Source organism: Melospiza melodia, chromosome 2 (genome assembly GCF_035770615.1).
Source record: "Melospiza melodia melodia isolate bMelMel2 chromosome 2, bMelMel2.pri, whole genome shotgun sequence".
Lineage (NCBI taxonomy): Eukaryota > Metazoa > Chordata > Aves > Passeriformes > Passerellidae > Melospiza > Melospiza melodia.
The window spans coordinates 141,114,343-141,132,579 of record NC_086195.1 but is presented as its reverse complement, the minus strand read 5'-3'; the positions used below and the strand labels follow the sequence as shown (position 1 = coordinate 141,132,579).

The 18,237-nt window shown below is 38.4% G+C and overlaps 2 protein-coding genes across 6 annotated transcripts in view; one reads left to right on the top strand and one right to left on the bottom strand.

Moving 5' to 3' along the window:
* Window positions 1–246: 246 nt before the first annotated feature.
* On the bottom strand, window positions 247–17,669 carry STX19 (syntaxin 19). The gene is made up of 3 exons (XM_063150211.1): window positions 17,335–17,669; window positions 7,708–9,083; window positions 247–780 (listed from the first exon to the last, which is right to left on the bottom strand). Exon 2 carries the CDS (start codon window positions 8,981–8,983, stop codon window positions 8,105–8,107), a length of 879 nt encoding a protein of 292 aa, XP_063006281.1. The 5' UTR covers window positions 8,984–9,083; window positions 17,335–17,669; the 3' UTR covers window positions 247–780; window positions 7,708–8,104.
* The window catches only part of ARL13B (ADP ribosylation factor like GTPase 13B), a 30,431-nt gene continuing 12,841 nt past the window's right edge, over window positions 648–18,237 (top strand). For 4 of the 5 annotated variants that reach the window (XM_063150208.1, XM_063150210.1, XM_063150206.1 and 1 more), the window contains exons 1-3: window positions 648–787; window positions 1,979–2,049; window positions 3,850–4,099. In XM_063150208.1, the coding sequence (XP_063006278.1) occupies window positions 729–787; window positions 1,979–2,049; window positions 3,850–4,099 (380 nt within the window). In that variant the 5' untranslated portion in view covers window positions 648–728. The remainder of the gene's footprint in view (window positions 788–1,978; window positions 2,050–3,849; window positions 4,100–18,237) is intronic. The other variant, XM_063150209.1, reaches the window with a different exon arrangement.

Below are 18,237 nucleotides of genomic sequence, written 5' to 3'. Positions count from 1 at the left end.
GAAGGGAAGTTTGAGATACAAGCTTTGGGAGACCTGTTATGGCATTTCTCAAAAAGAGGAATATTCTGTTTCTTTCTGCTTGAAGAGTGGAATGATGGAAGTACTTGGTACTTCGATTTAAATTAGTGACATTTACTAGCTATCATTGCCAGTTCCTCAGAATACTCACTAGAGAGCCCCAGCTTCCTTGCTCTGGGATCTTTTTGTGCAAAAGATATTGACACTTGAATGAACACACTTAGCAGGGATGTTCTTTGTTTGCTTTTAATGCTTTATCCTGTTATATTCTTGTAAGTTTTACTCATGCTTGAAATTGGTCCTTATTCCCTGTCAGTCAGCAGGGCTGTGGCACGTGTTGGTGAGACAAGCACTGGAATTGTGTAGCTGGATGTGTCTTGTTCCTCTCAGTTCCCTTCTGTGCTGTGGCCTGGCATTATTTGGGATAAGCAGTGTCTGGTGGCTGCCCAGATCTGTGAGAGGGGGGTGGGTGAAGTGTGTGAGGATGGAAAAGGGAAAGATAACAAGACTGAATATAACACACTGAGAAGGAGGCTGTTGCCTTCTTTCTACAGACTGCCTAACTAATTTTTTTTTGTCCCTTTTTTCCTTTCTAGGAGTGACAAGAAAGACCTTGGCTCTGCAGTCTCTGTGCCAGTCTCCTTGGGTTGCTCTGGCCTGCCCACACCATTGCTGCAGCTTTGGTGGCTCTGGATGGCAGCTGAAGAGGGATGTTCAATCTAATGGCCAATTGCTGCAACTGGTTGAAACGGTGGAGGGAACCTGTCAGGTAAACATGGGAAAGTATTTTACATTTCTCATCTTCCCAGACTGTGTTTTATTCATTGTTTCATATTTGATCATGCCCAGCCTCTCACCCACCAGCACCCCCAAGTTCTTTCTCCCCAGGGCTCTTCTCCATGTGCTGATACCCTGACCCAGGGTATCAGCAATGGAGAAGAGTTATCTACCTGCTGCTCTATCCACTGAACCCATGTCTCCAATTTGGACAAAACTCATGATAAATGATAGCTGTAATCCTTCCTTTGTCCTCTGCTCTGCTCACTCCATCACAGAAAGCTTCTAAGCTGCTCAAAGTAAAGCTTGTTTGGTTCTTGCCTTACTCTTCCAGCTTCTGCATTTTGAGATTCTAAAGTGCAATTTAATTTTTGAGTTCTTTTCTCAGAGGTTTCTTGCTCCTCTGAAAGAATTTGTACAAATTATACTTCATGTTTGTTACTATTACAGTTTCAAGTCTGCAAATAACAATGCTTTTTAGAATTACATTTAAACGGGAATAAAATTGAGCAAATTGATTTGATCACTGAGTCTTTGTGAACAGGAGGAAGAACTGAGGTATACACACATAAATAAGGTTTTCCTGTGCCTTTTAAAATCCTGTCCTGGGAAAATATTAACCTGTATACAAGTTTGTTAATAAATTGTGCATTCCTAGCACCACTGGTTTGCACATTTACAGCCTAGAAACAAAGGCATGGTAAGTCCCACATATTTCCAGCACAACACAGGTGTTGTTCAGACACACTGATGGAGACAAAAATAATTATCTAATACAGGAAAAACTGAGGCAGAGAGATGGTAAAATACAGGGGAATGGAACTGCAATAACAGAAATTGCTAAAGGGACCATGACCACACCAAATAAAATTTACAGTACTGTGAAATTAAATTGCAGCAGGCAAGTATCAAGTTGAAAGCAATCATTGTCTCACATGAAACTTAGACCATGACAGGAGACTTTTCATTTCCTCCCTTCTACTGCTGTTCTGTCTAATCAGATGATTGGACATATTAAACACCAGACACACATTAGTAACAGTGCCTTGGTATTTTGAAACCTCTTCTTTCTTTTATTTGATGGTAAATTTGCTGTGCATGTGTTAAAAAAAAAAGAGAGTAAATGATGTGTAGCTTGAGGAAAAAAAAATAAATATATTTGTTTTCTTTTCTCCTTATGGAGGAAGGTGACACTAATAATGGTGGGTCTTGATAATGCTGGGAAAACTGCTACAGTCCGAGGAATTCAGGGAGGTAAGTGATTAATTTATCATCCAAATGCAGCACTGAGAATATCATTCTGTTATTTAAATCTGAAAATATTGCTTCATCTCTTAATGCATCTTTCCTTTCCATCTTGTCGAAAGAAAATCTTGGTGGTTGTACCATCCAAATCCCATATTTATCACATCTTAATAAAAACTCTACAATGGACAATACAATCAGTGGACTTGTTTTTTTTCTCATTTTTCCTTGTGTGCATGTGCTAAAGCTGCTTTCAGGTGACCATTCCAGTAATGTGCATACAGCAGTAAACTTTATCTAAAAATCTGTGTTTGAAAGTATATATAAGGTCTAAAAAAAGGAAATTGGTATGCATAACATTAAGGATGGCTCTAGTTAGATACTATCTAGTTAGATATTTTTTATCATGATTTATAATCAAAAAATGATGATAAATAAAATTGCCACTAAAAGACCACTTGATTTTGAAGGGTACTTTCCCTGGCACATGCAAGCAGGATATAATTTGACTTAAAACTTATGAAAACAAAAATTCTGTGGTTTTTTTCCTCCACTTGTGGGACTGTCTTTCTAAATAACTTTCATCTTGTGCAAGAACAAGAGTTTACTTAGTAGTGTTTTGGCAGACTTGGAGACTCCACCTCGAGTTTGTTTACTTGTGTTATGTAAGTTCACAGACTTGCTAAAGCACAGATAAAATCATGAGTATTCTCTCCTATTCCTCCATCTTTGCTCTAAAAACAGGAGTGTTTCATAATTTAGCCTTCCATTCAATTTGAACACCACCTTTACTATCTTTACCCTCTGAATGTAACAGTTATTTCTAAAATTCCTATTTTTCAGGGGAAAAAGTGAGATAAATATGTGTATTTCTAAAGGGAAACTCAAGGAAAAGATAGTTCTGATTTCCTTGAGTGTTCCCCAGGGTTTAAATGTCCTGAATGCCCATCTTGGCTGTCTTAAGGGTAGGAACAGAAGGCTGGTGGGGACTCAGTTTCTGCACTGCTCTTCAGAGCTCAGTGCTTTTAGCCAAGCCTTCATTTTTTTTCTCTCAACAAGCTGAATTTTCCATGTTTGTCCTGCCTTGTGCCTAAAACAGAGATCCAATTATCTCAGCCCTGCAGGCACAGCTTAGTGGTGTGAGATGAGTCCAGGCTTTCTTTGCCCTCAGGAAAGGGAGGCAGCAAGCAAAAGTATTAAATAGAAATCTGTCATTTTTCAGCATATTGCATGGCAAATTAGAAAAAAGCAGCAAATAAAAATAAGCAAACAAACAAAGGCTAAAACCTGACCTTGAATAAAGGGAATCAAATCATTTACATCTCAGAAGAAGATGGTTTCAGTCACTTCACCTCAGCCCTCAGTTTGAACTTCTGAAGCTGTTTTGGCAGCCATGAAGGATAAAATATAAATTTGGCAGAGCACAAGGGTTCCTGGTTGATAGTGCATTAACTGGTTTGGTTGTTTTCCTTCTCAAAGTTGAATTACTACCATGGAAATGAGTGGAAGTGGAAATGCAGTACAGTAACCACCACTGCAATGGAACTGGTGTGAAATATTAACATCTGCCTTTAGGGCCTCTCTCTTTTCTTCCCCCTTCCCACTCCCCCAGTGCTCCTATCTAAATTAATGTCAAGTAACTAGTTGAGAGACTAGTTATTTAAAAATTCCCTGAGGAGAGGGGAAACCTTCATGTAAGCAAAAATGTTGTCAGCAATATTTACCAAGGCAGTTTCACTCTGTGTTTTTAAAATGTGAATTTTGCTACTATAAAATCCTCTTTAAACTGAAGGATTTCTTCTTTGACAGAGTCTCCTGAAGATGTGGCTCCAACAGTTGGGTTTTCCAAAATTAATCTTAAACAGGGACGCTTTGAAGTCACCATCTTTGATTTAGGAGGTGGAAAACGGATCCGGAATATCTGGAGGAATTATTATGCTGAGTCCTACGGTGTCATATTTGTGGTGGATTCCAGTGACATTGAAAGAATGGAAGAAACAAAACAAGCCATGACAGAAGTGTTAAAAAGCCCTAAGATATCAGGAAAACCTGTGTTAGTGTAAGTAGCTTAATAAATGTTCTCCTAATAATCTGATATTGGGTGAATTTAGACCTAAAGAACTATTTCTGTAACTAATACTGCTGTAACTTTAGCACTAACCAATATTGCAATTAGTTTTATGGTTTTATGTTTTATTTCATCCTTCTCAGGGATATTTATTTCTCTCCTCTTTCATTAGCCATAGAAAAATAACAAAGTGAGATTTTTTAAGACTTTAAAATTCTAATATTACTTGAAATACTAGGTTAAAAGGCTTTATAAATTTGTCATAGCAACATGATGCAAAAATATTGTTGCTACTTATGCCTACATCAATTAATTAAATGCTAAATGGTTGATTATGCTCAGCAATGGGGTTATCTCTCAGCAATAAATGTCTTATTTACTTAATACGTGGTGCTGCTGATATATGATCAACAAAATCTCATTAAAGGAGGCTTGCTTTAGTTGTATTAGGCACCTGCTTTTTTTCTCTGTTTAATAGAGAAAATTGTTTGTAAAATATTGGAAAGAATATATTTTTTGTAAAACTATTGGAAACAACATATTTTTTTAAATTCCACACCAAAAATATTTGCTAACAGATAAGCTTTTGAAATTAAAAAATAAACTCTTAAAATTTAAAATGGTTTGTCAAGTCAGTATCTTCATATCTGGTGAGCATAAGACCTCCAAAATGTATAACTTGCACAACATCCCTGTGCTATCATAAAGAATCTGTACAGGTAAGAGGAGAGAACTCTTATTTTTAAGAAATAGTGATGCTCTGCTGGTTTGAAGCTGAGCCTGGCTAATTGTGTTGATGAAGTGGAGGGTAGTTCAGCCAAGTAATGGTGTCTATGTTGAAAATAGATTAGATTTTACCTTTCACTGCTCTGCATGTTACTGGCTCAGGCAAGGCAATAAAGCCAGCTTAGTTTAACTCAAATGAAAATGCAGCTGGGACTGTGGAAAGCTGTGCTGTGTTTTTTAATTAAATACAACTTTATGGGGGGTTTTGGGTTGTATTTTCGTTTTGTTGGGGTTTTTTTTTTTTGGGTAGAAATCTCTATAATCCTGTAATGGAGTTATATTTGTGTGGCTGACTGGAGCTGCAGAGAACTGTCTCACTTGCCTGGATCTTGATATTGCTTTTTGACCCTTATCAGTAGCTAATCGGAAAGCAGAGTGTATTTATTAATTGCTCTAATGGTGACTAAACCAAGTTTATTGATGTTACTACTTTTTATTAGATTAAACTTCAAGCCTTTGATCAGATTTTGCTTTTGCAGTATCCCAATTCTGTGGAGGGATCCAGAAGTTCTTTGGTTTATGCTCCTGTGTGACTCTGCCTCTTGAGTTAAGAACTCTTTCCTGTATTGTCAGATTTCCTAATTTATGCTGAAAATTAGCCTTTTTAAATACTAATTTTAATGTTCAGATTTTGTTTGTGGGCTTTTTGGTTTTGTTGGGTTTTTTTAAAGACATACTTGCTACCCATGTAGCAAGAAGTTCCCCAATATCTTGCTACATTTTTTAATTGGTGCATTTTAATCCATGCAGAATAGGCTGAATTGCACAATATGGACATAAAATTGGTGCTAAATACTCTACCTTACAGAAATATGGAATATGAGAAATCTGATGTTCCATGTGATGTTTTCTACAAATTTTAATTGCTGCTCTCCCATGTTGTTATTTATTGCTGCCCATGGAGGTGTCACAGAATCATTTTAAGACAATTTTCCTCAAATGTGATAGTATTGTCTTTTACTATCTCTTGGTATAGATTACATAGAGATGTTAACCTTATCATTTGAAGTTTTTTACTGTTCAGTGTTATCACTTTATTTATGGGTAAATTCTTCTGGCAGCATCCTCAAGACTTGCATACAAGTTTAAATTTTCTTAGGATTATTTTTGTCCTTTATTTTATCAGAAAGGAGCACACAGACATCATATTATGCAGGCAAATCCTGGGGTTTTTTGGGGATTAGTTGTGTTTGTTTGGAGTCTTTGTTTTGTTTTGTTTTTTTTTATTTAAGTTGACATGGACCATGTACACGAGGAAATGCAAGTCCATGTGCTGTGACTGATATTTTATACCAAGGAGATTTTTGGGCAGGTATTTTGTTAGGAGAAAGCTTTTTCTACCTGTTATTTTGGTGATAAGGGATTATAGCTATTAATGTTTCACTTCTCTTCATAGAACCCTTGCAGCTGGGCTTTAATTTGTTTAGTTTTCTGCATATTTATGTAAGTACTGAAAACACTGGGAGGTTACTTTAGTGATTATTGCAGATTTCTACTGCTAATCATTTTGAATGCTCAGTATCAGATTCAATGTAAACTGTAGCTCATACTATTATTTCATGCTATTTATTTTCAGTTAATAGGAAAAGTTTTCCACAAGTCCTTCTCATTTCCCAGTTCTCCTTCAGTGTGTTTTATCTGTTTTACCTGTTTCTAACCAATTTACATCTGGAAATTACTTAATCAGGCAGCTCTTTTCCTAAGTATTAAAACTTGAATTTTGAAAACTTGAGTTTTATTCCACTACTGGAAGTACAGCCTGTTTATTGGCTAATTTCTACTCTGCCCTTGGAACATAAATGTATTTTTAATATATGCAGTTAAGTGGAGAGTATTTAATGAAATAGTTTCAGTGATGTCATCATCTAAGTTTATTTTTTGTTGCTACTGTGTAAATAGTATTTTTTACTTTAAGGTTGAGACCTTTGATTATATTTTGATAGCAGTTAATTTCAGTTGCAGTTTTGCTCTGGGATGGAAGGAATCCAACTATTTCTAAACACCACAATGTGAAAATGACTTTGATTGTAGATTTTTTTTTCCTGCTACGTGCAACTACAGGCATCCAGTTCACTTAGTGTCTTGCTGAATTGCAGTGCAGTTTCTAATCCCTTCTCTGACTATCCAAATAAAAGTGTCATCTTTGCACAGCACAAAGCAGTTCAGGAATACATTTCTGGTTTGCCCTTTTTGGTTTTAATGTTGAAACTTTTTTTTATTTCTTCTTAGAACTTTTTTTGTCTCAGTGACATTGCTATTGTCTGTTAAACTGCATGGAGAGCTATTTCTCACTCACTTCCAAAAGGAGTTGGTGGCAGGACGGTTCTTCCAACCTAAATCATTCTCTGGTTCTAGATTATGGGGGAGGAGCAGGGGGTGTAAGGATGGAGTTCTATTTTTTATTCTATTTTTTCATTAATTTTTGTGTTAGCAAAGTGAGTCTGTAAATGTGGCTGTGTATTAAGGCAGGATAGGCAGCATTAAGAATGTGCCTTTTGGGAGTGTAATTAAGGATCATATTCCTCTATCCTGGAAGGGCTCTGCCTGTGGAGCTGAATAATATAAGTATCTCTGTGTCAATTTATGAAAAGTTTATGAACTTTTCCTACAGATGTAGTATTGAAACATTCCTGGTAAGTTTGCTGACCTCTTGTTTGGTTTAGGTATCCCATTCTGGATTGTTACTAATGGTGTCTGCTTCATGAGTGGAGATTTGTTTTGTAGAATTTTAGACTCCTGGGGGAAAAAACATTTACAATTTGAGCAAGTAAATATAAATGGTAAAAAACCACAAGGCAATTAAAAATACTTACTACTATTTTGTGAAAAGTAAGTAAAACCTTTTTATGAATCCTGTCTTTGAGATTAACGCTATTTTCAATGCCTCCCAACAGCACAGGGAGTTTGTTGCCACACTGTTTTAGTTTGAAGAACCAAACTAAACTTGAGAATTTCTAAACTTTGAAGAAGTTTATAAGAACACAAAAAAAGTCACTTTTATCCTTTGACCCTTTCCTGTAGTTCATGTATTTCTGTGAAAACCATAAAATTCTTTACTCTGTCTTGAAAAACAGATGCAGTTTTTCCTGAGAGCTCTGCTGAAGGGAAAATGGGAAGAAAAGTGAAGCAGTTGAGGGATGCCAAGAGTGCTTTCCAAGATCAGTTTGGTGTGGGGGAACCACTGGTATTTCAAGCAGTTCATTCCTGGTGTCATCTGCAGCACGGACAACACCAGCAGCAAATTGCTTTGCAAGGGTTTCTTCTTTTATACCTGACTGCAAGCCCAAACTTTTCTTTAGATGCTTGAGTGTATTCTTGAGCATTGTTCATGTAGATTTCTATGTTGTTGATCATCTGCCCTTGCTCCTCCACCAGAAGTGAGATCTGGATAAAGAGTTCTTTCACATCTTTGATCTGGTTCTCCAGATTGACCAGTTCTTTGTGTCTCTGCTCAATCTCTGACAGCTGAGCTTTAGTAATCTTGACTTCAGTGAGCAGATTTTCATTGAAAATCTCCCACTTGCCTTGCTGGAGCATGTCATTGACCTCCTCCTCTGACAGCTCTTTGCCTGCCACCTCGAGCTGGCGGAGGATGAAGGTCCTGCACCTGTCCTGCTTGGCGGTGATGGCCTCGTTGTAGGCGAGCATGGCGTGCAGGTAGCGGTGGGACAGGAAGGTGTGCTGGGCCGCCAGGATCCTCACCGCGGCTCGGGCCGGCCCCTGCTCGCTCTCAGCTCTCCTCACTGCTCTGGACAGCTCATCCAGACCTCTGCGGACGTGCTCTGCCTGCACTTTGATTTCCCTGGCTATGTTGGACTCCTTTTTGAGAACGCTGAACCTTCTCATTGAGGACACGAGGCTTTTTTGTTGTTGGCTGAATTTATTGACTTCTTCCACCAGGTTATTGATTTCGTTCTGAAGTTTCTGGATTTCGTGCAAGTGCCTTTCAGTGATGGGCTCTTTTTCATAAATAATGGCCTGCTGTTCAAACTCCTCCTGCTCCTCTTCTTGGACAGTTGCACCATTGTTTTCCCCACCCATCTGTAGTTCTTTAGCCCTCAGTCTGAGCTCTTGCAGACGGTCTCTCATGGTTTTTGTGGTCAGGATTCTTTGCTGCTTTTTTCTTCTCCCCTCTTGCAACACGGGAAGTTAATTCCAGTGTCGTTTTTGTTGGGTTTGTTTCATTGCACTGTAATCAAAATGTAACAACAATCAGTGTTAGTGGTTATATGTACATATGAAAAGCAGTTTTGGGATCAGAGCTACTTCTCTCTGCACCAAAGTAAAAGCAGCAATGAGTTGGAATGGGGGGTATTCTTAACAAGTTGTGATTTGTAGCTCAAAGCCATTTTTGAGGTCTGTTTGTGAACTGAGACTGGAGAAGTGTGGAGAGGTAGAATGTTAGAAAATAAAGATAGTGCAGAAGTACCCCATCATCTCACCCCTGATGAGTTGCAGCTGTACTAATTGCTAAAGATTAGGAACAGGCCTGCCCTTAACAGGCCACAGCTGTGTCTGGTAAGGATGAGTGCTGTAAAGGAGTGGGTTAGCTGGAAGAAGAGAGTTGGAGTTTGTTGGTTGTGCTGTGAAGAGCTGCCCGTGAGACATCACCAAGAAGGTATGGAACTTTTGAAATAAGATAACAGCAGAGAAGACTTTTATTTTGGGGAGGAAGAGACAAGTCACTCCAATTACTTTACTGTTACTCTTTACTTGGTAATAACTAATCAACTTATAAATCTTTCTGGAAGTAGAAGTGAGTGTGGCTGTGCCATTTTTGGATTCTCAGTAGGAGATATTTCAGTTTTTGGCATTATGAGACAGACTTTGTAACAAATCAGCATTCTGGCATGAATTAAGATGATTAATTTGGCCACTCCCAAAGACCTTTCTCCATTTCCCTTGCCTGGAGAGTTAGATAGTGACTGAAGCAGTTAGCTACAATAAAACAGAAAAACAGAGCTCTCATCATTGCATAATTCAGCATGAAAGCAAATTAATTCTTTATGTTTCAGTTTTTATGGAGCTGAATCCATATCACTGATGTTGCAGCATGAAGATTTTCCAAGCCTTTTTGAATTACTGTTATCTACTCTTACTGTCATTTACATTCTTCATAAAATTGCTGGAAATGTGCATTGTGAACCACAGTGAGCTATAAGTCAGTGCTGCTTCTTATTTAACAGAAAGCAGATATAGTTTTGTTTTGTTCCCTAGCTGTTGTGCAAGCTTTACTGGAGAGATAATTAAGAGCAAGCTATTTTCTAAAACATGCCCATGGAAACTAAGTTCAGCTATTTTTAATCACAGGGAAGAAGGTATTTCTCTCAAACTCTACATAAATGATTTCCTTGGACTGTGATCAAGAATGGAAGATTTCAGTAAGAAGTAACATGTTCAGGACTAGAAGATTATGGGATTTTGATTTAAGGTCTTCTGGTTCAATCAGATGTGTGGCTTTCAAAGGGCTGTTCAAGCATAAAGGTTCAACAGCACAGTAGCATCTTTTGGCTGTTTCAGAGCTTTTAGGGCTGTTTTCTGAAATAGCATTAAATAGGTACAACTCTTATTAAACCCTGGTTCTACACATTTTATTTGGTTCTTAGCAAGCAAATGTAGGATTTCTTAATAGTATCCAAAACATGGATTTTTAGAAACTGCAAAGGGTCTATCCAGTAACCTGTCAATATGCTGATGATTCTCTTCTATTTGAACAGTTCCAAATGACACTGTTGTGGAATCTCTGCTCTCCCATGCATATTTCAAGTCTCTAAACAGATTTTTGTGTAAGCCATGGAGTTGAGCAGTGTGGACACGTCTTCACAGACTTAAATCTGGCTTTTTGCAGAAGGATTAGCTGAAAAACAAAACTTGAAATGCTTCAGAGGTCAGTCATGAGAAAGAATGTTGATATTCTACCCTTGTGTGAATTTTCTTTACTGCTTTTTTTTTTTTTTCCCTAAATGCCTTAATATTTGAATTTAGTGTTTGTTGATTCACATCAAGAGAAGACTTGTGATCAGAGTTTACAAGTTATTTATTGGGGAGTGTTATTCTCAGGTGAGGAAAATGCAAAATGTGTTCATTTCATGACAGTAATGCTTCTCCACTGCTGAACTTTTCAGTGGGTGTCCCCATGGCAGAAGCAGGCAGTTTCTGCCTGATAACATTCTTCAGGAATGTTCCAGAGCTGCTTGGCACCACCAACTGGGAAAGTTCAGCCTGGGGCATGTGAAAGGACCCAGGGCTGCTAAACAGGGTTTCAGAGAAGTGACCTGAAAATCTGTTCTAGTCCAGCCTCACACATCTGCTGACCCAAGTTAATGTAGCAGGGCTGGGCAAACCTGGGATTACAAGCAAGTTCTAAGGGCACCATCAATGCTTATGCTGTGAGGTGACAAGAATTTCTTGCATCCAAGCTGTGCTCCTTGGAGTTGTGGGGAGGAACCTCACAGAACTGCAAAAAAAATCTGCAAATATTTTTAAATATCAGAGAAGTGAGCAGAAAATACTGGAGATTTTTTTTTTCTTGTTTAAAGATCAGTCTCACAAAAGACTGGAATGCAAGCAATTGAATCTTAGTTTCATATCTTCTCTACTGTTGGGCTTGCCTTCAAAGCCTGCCACTGAACAGGCTTGCCAATAATTGTGCTTGATTATAGTGGCAATTGGAACACATGCTGGTTTCAAAGAAATGAGGATGTCTTCATGACAGAGATAACCTTGGAAATTGTTGGCTTGGCTCCTTGAGTGTTCCACAACAAGCTCTGTTCTTTTACTGAGTCCTTGTTTTGTCCTGTGTTTGTATATAGGGGCACATCCTGTTTTTCTTTTGATTGAGATGAAAGCACTTCACTTTCCTTGAAGTTTTTGTCAGTAAAGGGAGAATATGCCCATTCTTTAGAGTGGAGTAAATGGAATATGTGGACTGAAAGCACTCCAGTGACTTAATGTGGTCCCTACATTCACTGCCCAATGCAGTTGTTATCATGCATAACCCTTGGTAATTAAGTTTGTTCTTCTTGAAGCACCTTTATCTATAGCCATGTATAGTTGGCAGGTTCAGAAATGCATTTTTCACATCCTTGTCAAATATGTTTTAAGGGTATTGCAAGAGTCTTTGCCTTCTGATAACCTGACTGTGTTGCTTCTCAGAAACAGGGTTGTGTGAATCTCACAATTTAAATGCCATGTGTGACTGGGGAAGTCTTGATAAATACAATTACCTCAGCACGCTGACTAGGGGAATAATAGATCCTGGCAGCTGGACCACCATTAGAATCTGTCATCATGATAAAATATGTCTAGAACTCAAAGATAATGAGTTTGACAGAAATGAAATTTTTTATATTATCTTCTGCATTTGGAAAAAAAGGTAAGCTGAAAGGACCACTTGCTTTATTGCAAAGCAGCCACATAGAATGTTCTTCCACCTGTCTGATAAATTTATCAGTAGACCCAGGAAACATGGAGCCTACATCCAGAAATAAGGTTTGGGCTACATTAAGTTAAAAGACATAATTAGGTATATGAAATAGCAAAGTTAATCATATGCAATTCCCTTGTTTCTGGTTGTACTTGGGTTTATTGTCTTCTAATCTGGCTTTGTTGGATTGTTTTATTTCTTTCCCAGTCCCCAAATTACCAAAGCTTCCTGTTCATTTTAATTTCTGCTTTTGATTACTATTTCTTAGTTATTCAGCACTTTGATTAAAATGCCTGGCAGCAAAGGCTCTGTTTCTTTTTGATCTTTGATACAATTTGCCGCCTCACCTTGGTTTTAGTGTGTTCTAGAGAAGAGGACTTGCAGGCAATCAAGGAACAGAACCCTCTCTTTTAGAGCTCTTTGGTACCCATGTTCTGGCTCATGCTGCCTTCTTTAGCTCTGCTGAAATTGCTGGATTTTTGTTTGTTAGTGGTTTTTTTTTTTTTTTTTTTGGGGGGGGAGGGTTTTTTGGTTTGGTTTTTTTTTTTAAATGACTGCACCAAAAATAAGGGTAGGCTTGTTTTCTCAACCCTTAGCTATGAGTCAGTTAAGGGCACTGGGTAGACTTTCAGGCACTGTGTCCCAAGGGAACTTCATGTTACATGTAATCCTAAACATTTTTTAAATTATTATTTCTTATTCATTTCCAAGCTTCAGTGGAATTGCATTACAGCTCTGTCATGTGGTGCCAAGAAACCCATCTAACTTTTTTCTGAGCACAATGGCAGTGAGAAAATCTTGGAGTCATACTCTGGAGCTTGATTACTGCATCAATGTCTTAAGTTAGCAACAAGAAATTAGTGAGACACATATATTATTAAAATGGTTCTAGTTTAAAATCCTTACAGTAGTCTTTGGGTTAAGCTGGTGTTTTGAGTTGAAATTCAGTTTGTGCTCTCTCATGTTCTCACAAGGAAAGAAGGCACTTGTTTGGTGGTGTTTTGAAATCTTGCCCTGTTACTCAAAGATGTATCTGAGGTTACTAAAGTAGGACATCTTGTTATAAGTTACTTTTAGTTTCTCCTTTGTTTGTAAAGTTTCCTTTAACTTAAATACCTTGTAAACAAGCCTACTTAAACCAAGGATTAAAAGACACAAGGTGGTTGGATGAAAATATGCTCTTAAGCATCTCCGGTGTAAGATAAGTCCTTGGAAAAACATACTTAAAAATAGTTGTACGTTCAGGTTTCTGTTTGTGGAAAGTGTGGGAGTGGTTTAACAAGAAAATACCAAAGGCAGAGAGCTTTCCCTGCCTAAAAATATGCCACAGATGAGGTGATAGTGCACAATCAATAACAGTTTGAGCAAAGGGGATGATCACAACTTCTCTCTGTGCCAGAGCCTCCCCACCCTCACAGTAAAGAATTTTGTCCTAACGTGATGTAAATCTTTTCTCTTGCATTTAAAACACTTCTGCCTTGTCCTATTACTGTGGAAAAACTGCCACAAGACTTCCCCAGGGAAACCAAAATTATCAGGATGTGCAAAAATAGAAATGCTGCATCTGAAGCGAGGTAGCTTGGAATTGTCTAATTATTGTGAAATGGATTGTGGGAGGGGGAGAAAGGTGGATATTGAGTAAAACCAAGAAATTCAAGTACAGTAAAGCAGACCTGAGTATTCAAAGAATTTAGAAGGTGGGGAAGAATTAGGCCAAAGTTCCTGTCCAAGTGTAGCTAAATCATGCTGCTCTGGAGTGAGTTTTCCAAGAGACCTGGACAGAGGGAGAAGAGACTCAAGATGTTCTTGAGCTTTAACCACAAATCTGTAACACAGACTGTTGTAGGAGATATATCTGTCTTGCATTGGTGTTTTGCTATTTTTGAAGGATTTGGTTCAAAAAACCAAAAGTGAATCAGCTGCAAATCTGAGCTTGTTCCTTAGAGTTTTGACATCTTTGTTATGATTGTGTGGCTTCAGATGTAGACTTGGGGAAAAGCATCTGCCAGCATTTCCATGGCTGCAGTCATTCCTGCTGATACTTTGGGTAGTAGAAGGTGAGGAGTTCATGCTTTGGCACTGACATAATCCAGTGAGGGTGATGGACACTGCACCTCACTGACAAAACAATGATCTCACTCTGCAAGTCACTTAGTCTGCAGCTAATTCTATGTAATTGGTAAGAACTTCATGTTTTGATGGTGATTTTTTTTCACCTGTTTAACCAGAGATCTGCTGTCAGTGGTGTTCTTTAAGAATCCTCACAAACCTAGAGGTCACAGAAACCTAGAAAGTCATGATCTCCTCTGCCCAAAGATGACTTCATTAAGGTCCAATACTGATATATTTTAAAGCAGTATTTGGAAATAAAATAGGAACAAGCGAAAGGGCTGCAGCAGGGTAGAGTACAGGTGGGATTTTTTCCACCTGTAGGAAACAATAGGATCTGTAGTTTGAATTCATACTTAACAGCTTTGTATTGCTCTAAGTGGTGTGAGAGATTTGTCTTCCTGACAGTAGAAGTGCAGACTCAGAATTTGTGCTGTGCACCATCCCACCTGCTTTACATTCCCATTTCATCTCTGTCAGACATGAGAGCTGACTATCACAGCCTTGGAACTCACCTGTAATAAATGTAAGGCAGCTTTAAAAAAAAAAAAATACAGGCTATTTGACTATACTGAATTTGCCTATGGCTTGATATATCAAGGTGAAATAAGAGTATAAGAAACCAATTCACTTTTTTTTAATCTTGTCCAAAAATATATTGTTATATCACTTATTGTCATTTGTTTTGGAATTACACATTGGAAGCTGAACATAACTTGCTTTAGGTGAGCTCAGCCATCGTTGGCTGCAGCCTGTTTGACTAAGAGGTGGAATTGAACTGAGAGCAGAGCAGTGTGTCACGAAACCTTTTCAGTAAATAGGAATGTGATTCAGACCTGTGGTGAGAATGAGGCCACTTAAGAAAATGAAACTAATTATAATTGCTGTTCTTATGACCAGTTCAAAAGCTAATATGAGACTGAAGTTGCCTAGAGATATTGTAAACAGGAGTTGTTTAGAATCTTATTTTTAACTGTTCTCTTATTTAAAACTGATCTGGAGGAACTGTCTAGGGAAAATGTTGACTTATTGAAATGCCTCCTACAGCTCCCTGAAGTTGCATGAAAGCAGGCCAACAACCTTGTAGCACTTTAATCGCCTTTTTCTCATTACAGTTTACCATAATATTCAAAGTGTTGTTTTGCATGAGAATTGAAGGCATGAATTGAAATTAAGTCCCTTAATTTGAGAAAGAGCCACGTGTTAACCATCAAAATTTACTGATAGGTTTGTCATTGTTGTCAGCAACTCAGAAGGGGCGGGGGCTTGAAATGCTAAAGAAGAATATGCTTGAAAATCTGTCAACAATTCCATTTGGAAGGCAATCTGCAAAAAATCATCAGATAGGGGGCAGGCTCAGGACCTCATCAAGAGTGCCTTCCGTGGGCCACTTGAAACTCTTGATCAGTTTTTCTATTTGTTTGTTAAAAGTATGAAGAACTATATTTCCATGACTTCCTCAAAAATCTCGTGAATTGCCAATAAATGAAGAAGGAGGAACAAGCAAAACAAGCGGACACTTATTTTTGCCTGTGTGTGGGTCAGGAGTTTGACTTTCATGGATGTTAACGTAAGCAAAGCATAAAGAGAGAAAGTTTTTCAGGCTGCATCTGCTTCTTTGCAATAAAGCATCCTTGTGATGGCTGTCCACAGGATTGCTCAAGATAAAGGTTAATGGATGAGAGATAAAAATTCCGAAGGGAAAAAGGGTAGAACAGCACTTGAAATAGAAGAGTCACTGTAGAGTGAAGAATATGGCCTTGTTCTTTCCCCTTGTTTAGACTGCTGTTAATTTCAAAGGTTCTGGCTTTGTTTTCCCAGCTAATTCCATCCCTTAAAGCTATGACTTCTTGAAGTAGCCTTCAAGACTAATCTTGATCGTAGGTAAACCATTCTCATATGGATTCATTTTCCTATAGTTGCTCTCAATCATGGAGATTGTTCTGAGGCTGTAATAGTTTGGCCTCAGGGATGCTTTGCTCTTCATTAATTTTGATGGACACTATGCAGATATTTCACAAAATTCTGGGGTTGTGATCCCTGATTCTAAACAAACACAACCCCAAAAGTAGCATATCTGAGACATTTTTACAGATTTTGTATTGCCAAGTAAACTTTTAATACTGCTTTGGTTTCTGTTAGGTTTTTTTCCCCTCTTTGCTCAGTAATTGAGATTTTATAGACAGGTCAAGGAACTTCCATAGCATTCAGACTTTGTTTTTCTCTAGCAGAAGTGGCTTCTAAGAGAAATATTGTCACTGAGCTGTAGATGTCAGTTGTGCCAATGCACACATAACACTCCCTTTCTACATTGTTTCCCGTGACTCTTAAAGTTGAAAAGCTCTCCAGTTGCTTAGAAAAATCCTACTTGATCTAAAAGCAGTAGGTGCCAACTTTCTCTTTATTTCTTGCATGAGGTATGTTTGTTACACTAAGACAATTCATATATACTTTATGTGAAACTGAAATAAGCCAAGCCTGATTTTATAGATGAAAGCTTCTTACTGAGCAAACTTAATATGATAAACTAACAGCCACTCTGCTGTGCTTTCAAGTATGTTTTGATATATACCTCCTACAGGTTTTTAAACATCAAAAATTGCTATATATGAAGTTGAGCTGACTTGGAAAATTAAAATCAAGGTCTGTCTTTTAAGATAACTGATGTATTCCCTAAAGAAGGGGTTAATTTTGCATAAAACTTGCCTCCAACCCTGTTGTTCCTGTGAAAGAGCAGCAGAGCTGTGAGTCCATGTTCACCCACAGAAATACCGAACTCTTTGCAAGGCAGACATGCATTATTTTTGTCTCGACACTTAGGCACATTTCCATTCTAAATCCCTCTACAAAGACTTTTTCTGATGTTTGTAAATTTATAAACATTAAGTAAGAGAAGAGTGTTTACCTCTGAATCTTGTGCTGGTGGCTTTTACCCTTTACACGGGAACTCCTGAGGTTAAGCTTCAGTATAATCCCAAAAAACATTTTTCCAGAATATTCCCTAGGCAACTTGTCTTGAGTAACATTCCATGAAGTATTTCCTTCATTCCTCCTAATTCTTCTACCCTCGTCCAAGCGTGATCATCCTCAGGAGCGGTAGGTAGAGTGTGAGAGAGAAACTGCCTTTTGCAACTGCAGGGAACAGGCAAATTGATTACTTTGTGCCTGGGGAATCTGGTCGTGCCTGTTTGAAAGCCAGCCCTGCTGGAGGCGGATCCCTGGCAGTGCCAGGAGCAGGAAGTGTTGGGAGCAGATCCCTTTAGGAGCCCTGAGTGGAGCGCTGCTTACCTTGGAAGCTCAAGTGTAACTGCAGGCTTTGCTTGCTTCAGCACCAAAGCGTGGAGGGAAAAGGAATTACTGAGGGTAGGTGCATCTGTTCATGGGGATAAAAATAGACCCTACAGATAATGCATTTTACTACAAAATACTTGAAGTCTGACCTAAAGTCTGAAGTGAGCAGAGGGGTCCATCAGTAGATGGACCTCAGCAAAACCACTTCACTTTCTGGGGACAATAGGCAGAGAGCTGCTTTTCCAGGTACAGCACTTTGGTTTTGTTAGTATTGCTGCAGGGAAAGTGGAAGCTGATTGACCAGAAAGACAAATATGACACTTTTCAAGGTGTTAGAGGTTAAAAATCAGCAGCTACTGCGAGCTGTGGGATGTTAGTGTCAAACTGCCACTGAGCTATGCAGCTTACCAGCATTTCATTCTGCTTCAGCTGTGCTTTGTAGGCTGTGCAGAGCAAACATAGTGCAAATAGTGCAGTTATTTAATCTTCAGGTGAGAGAGGAATAGGCTGTGGCAAC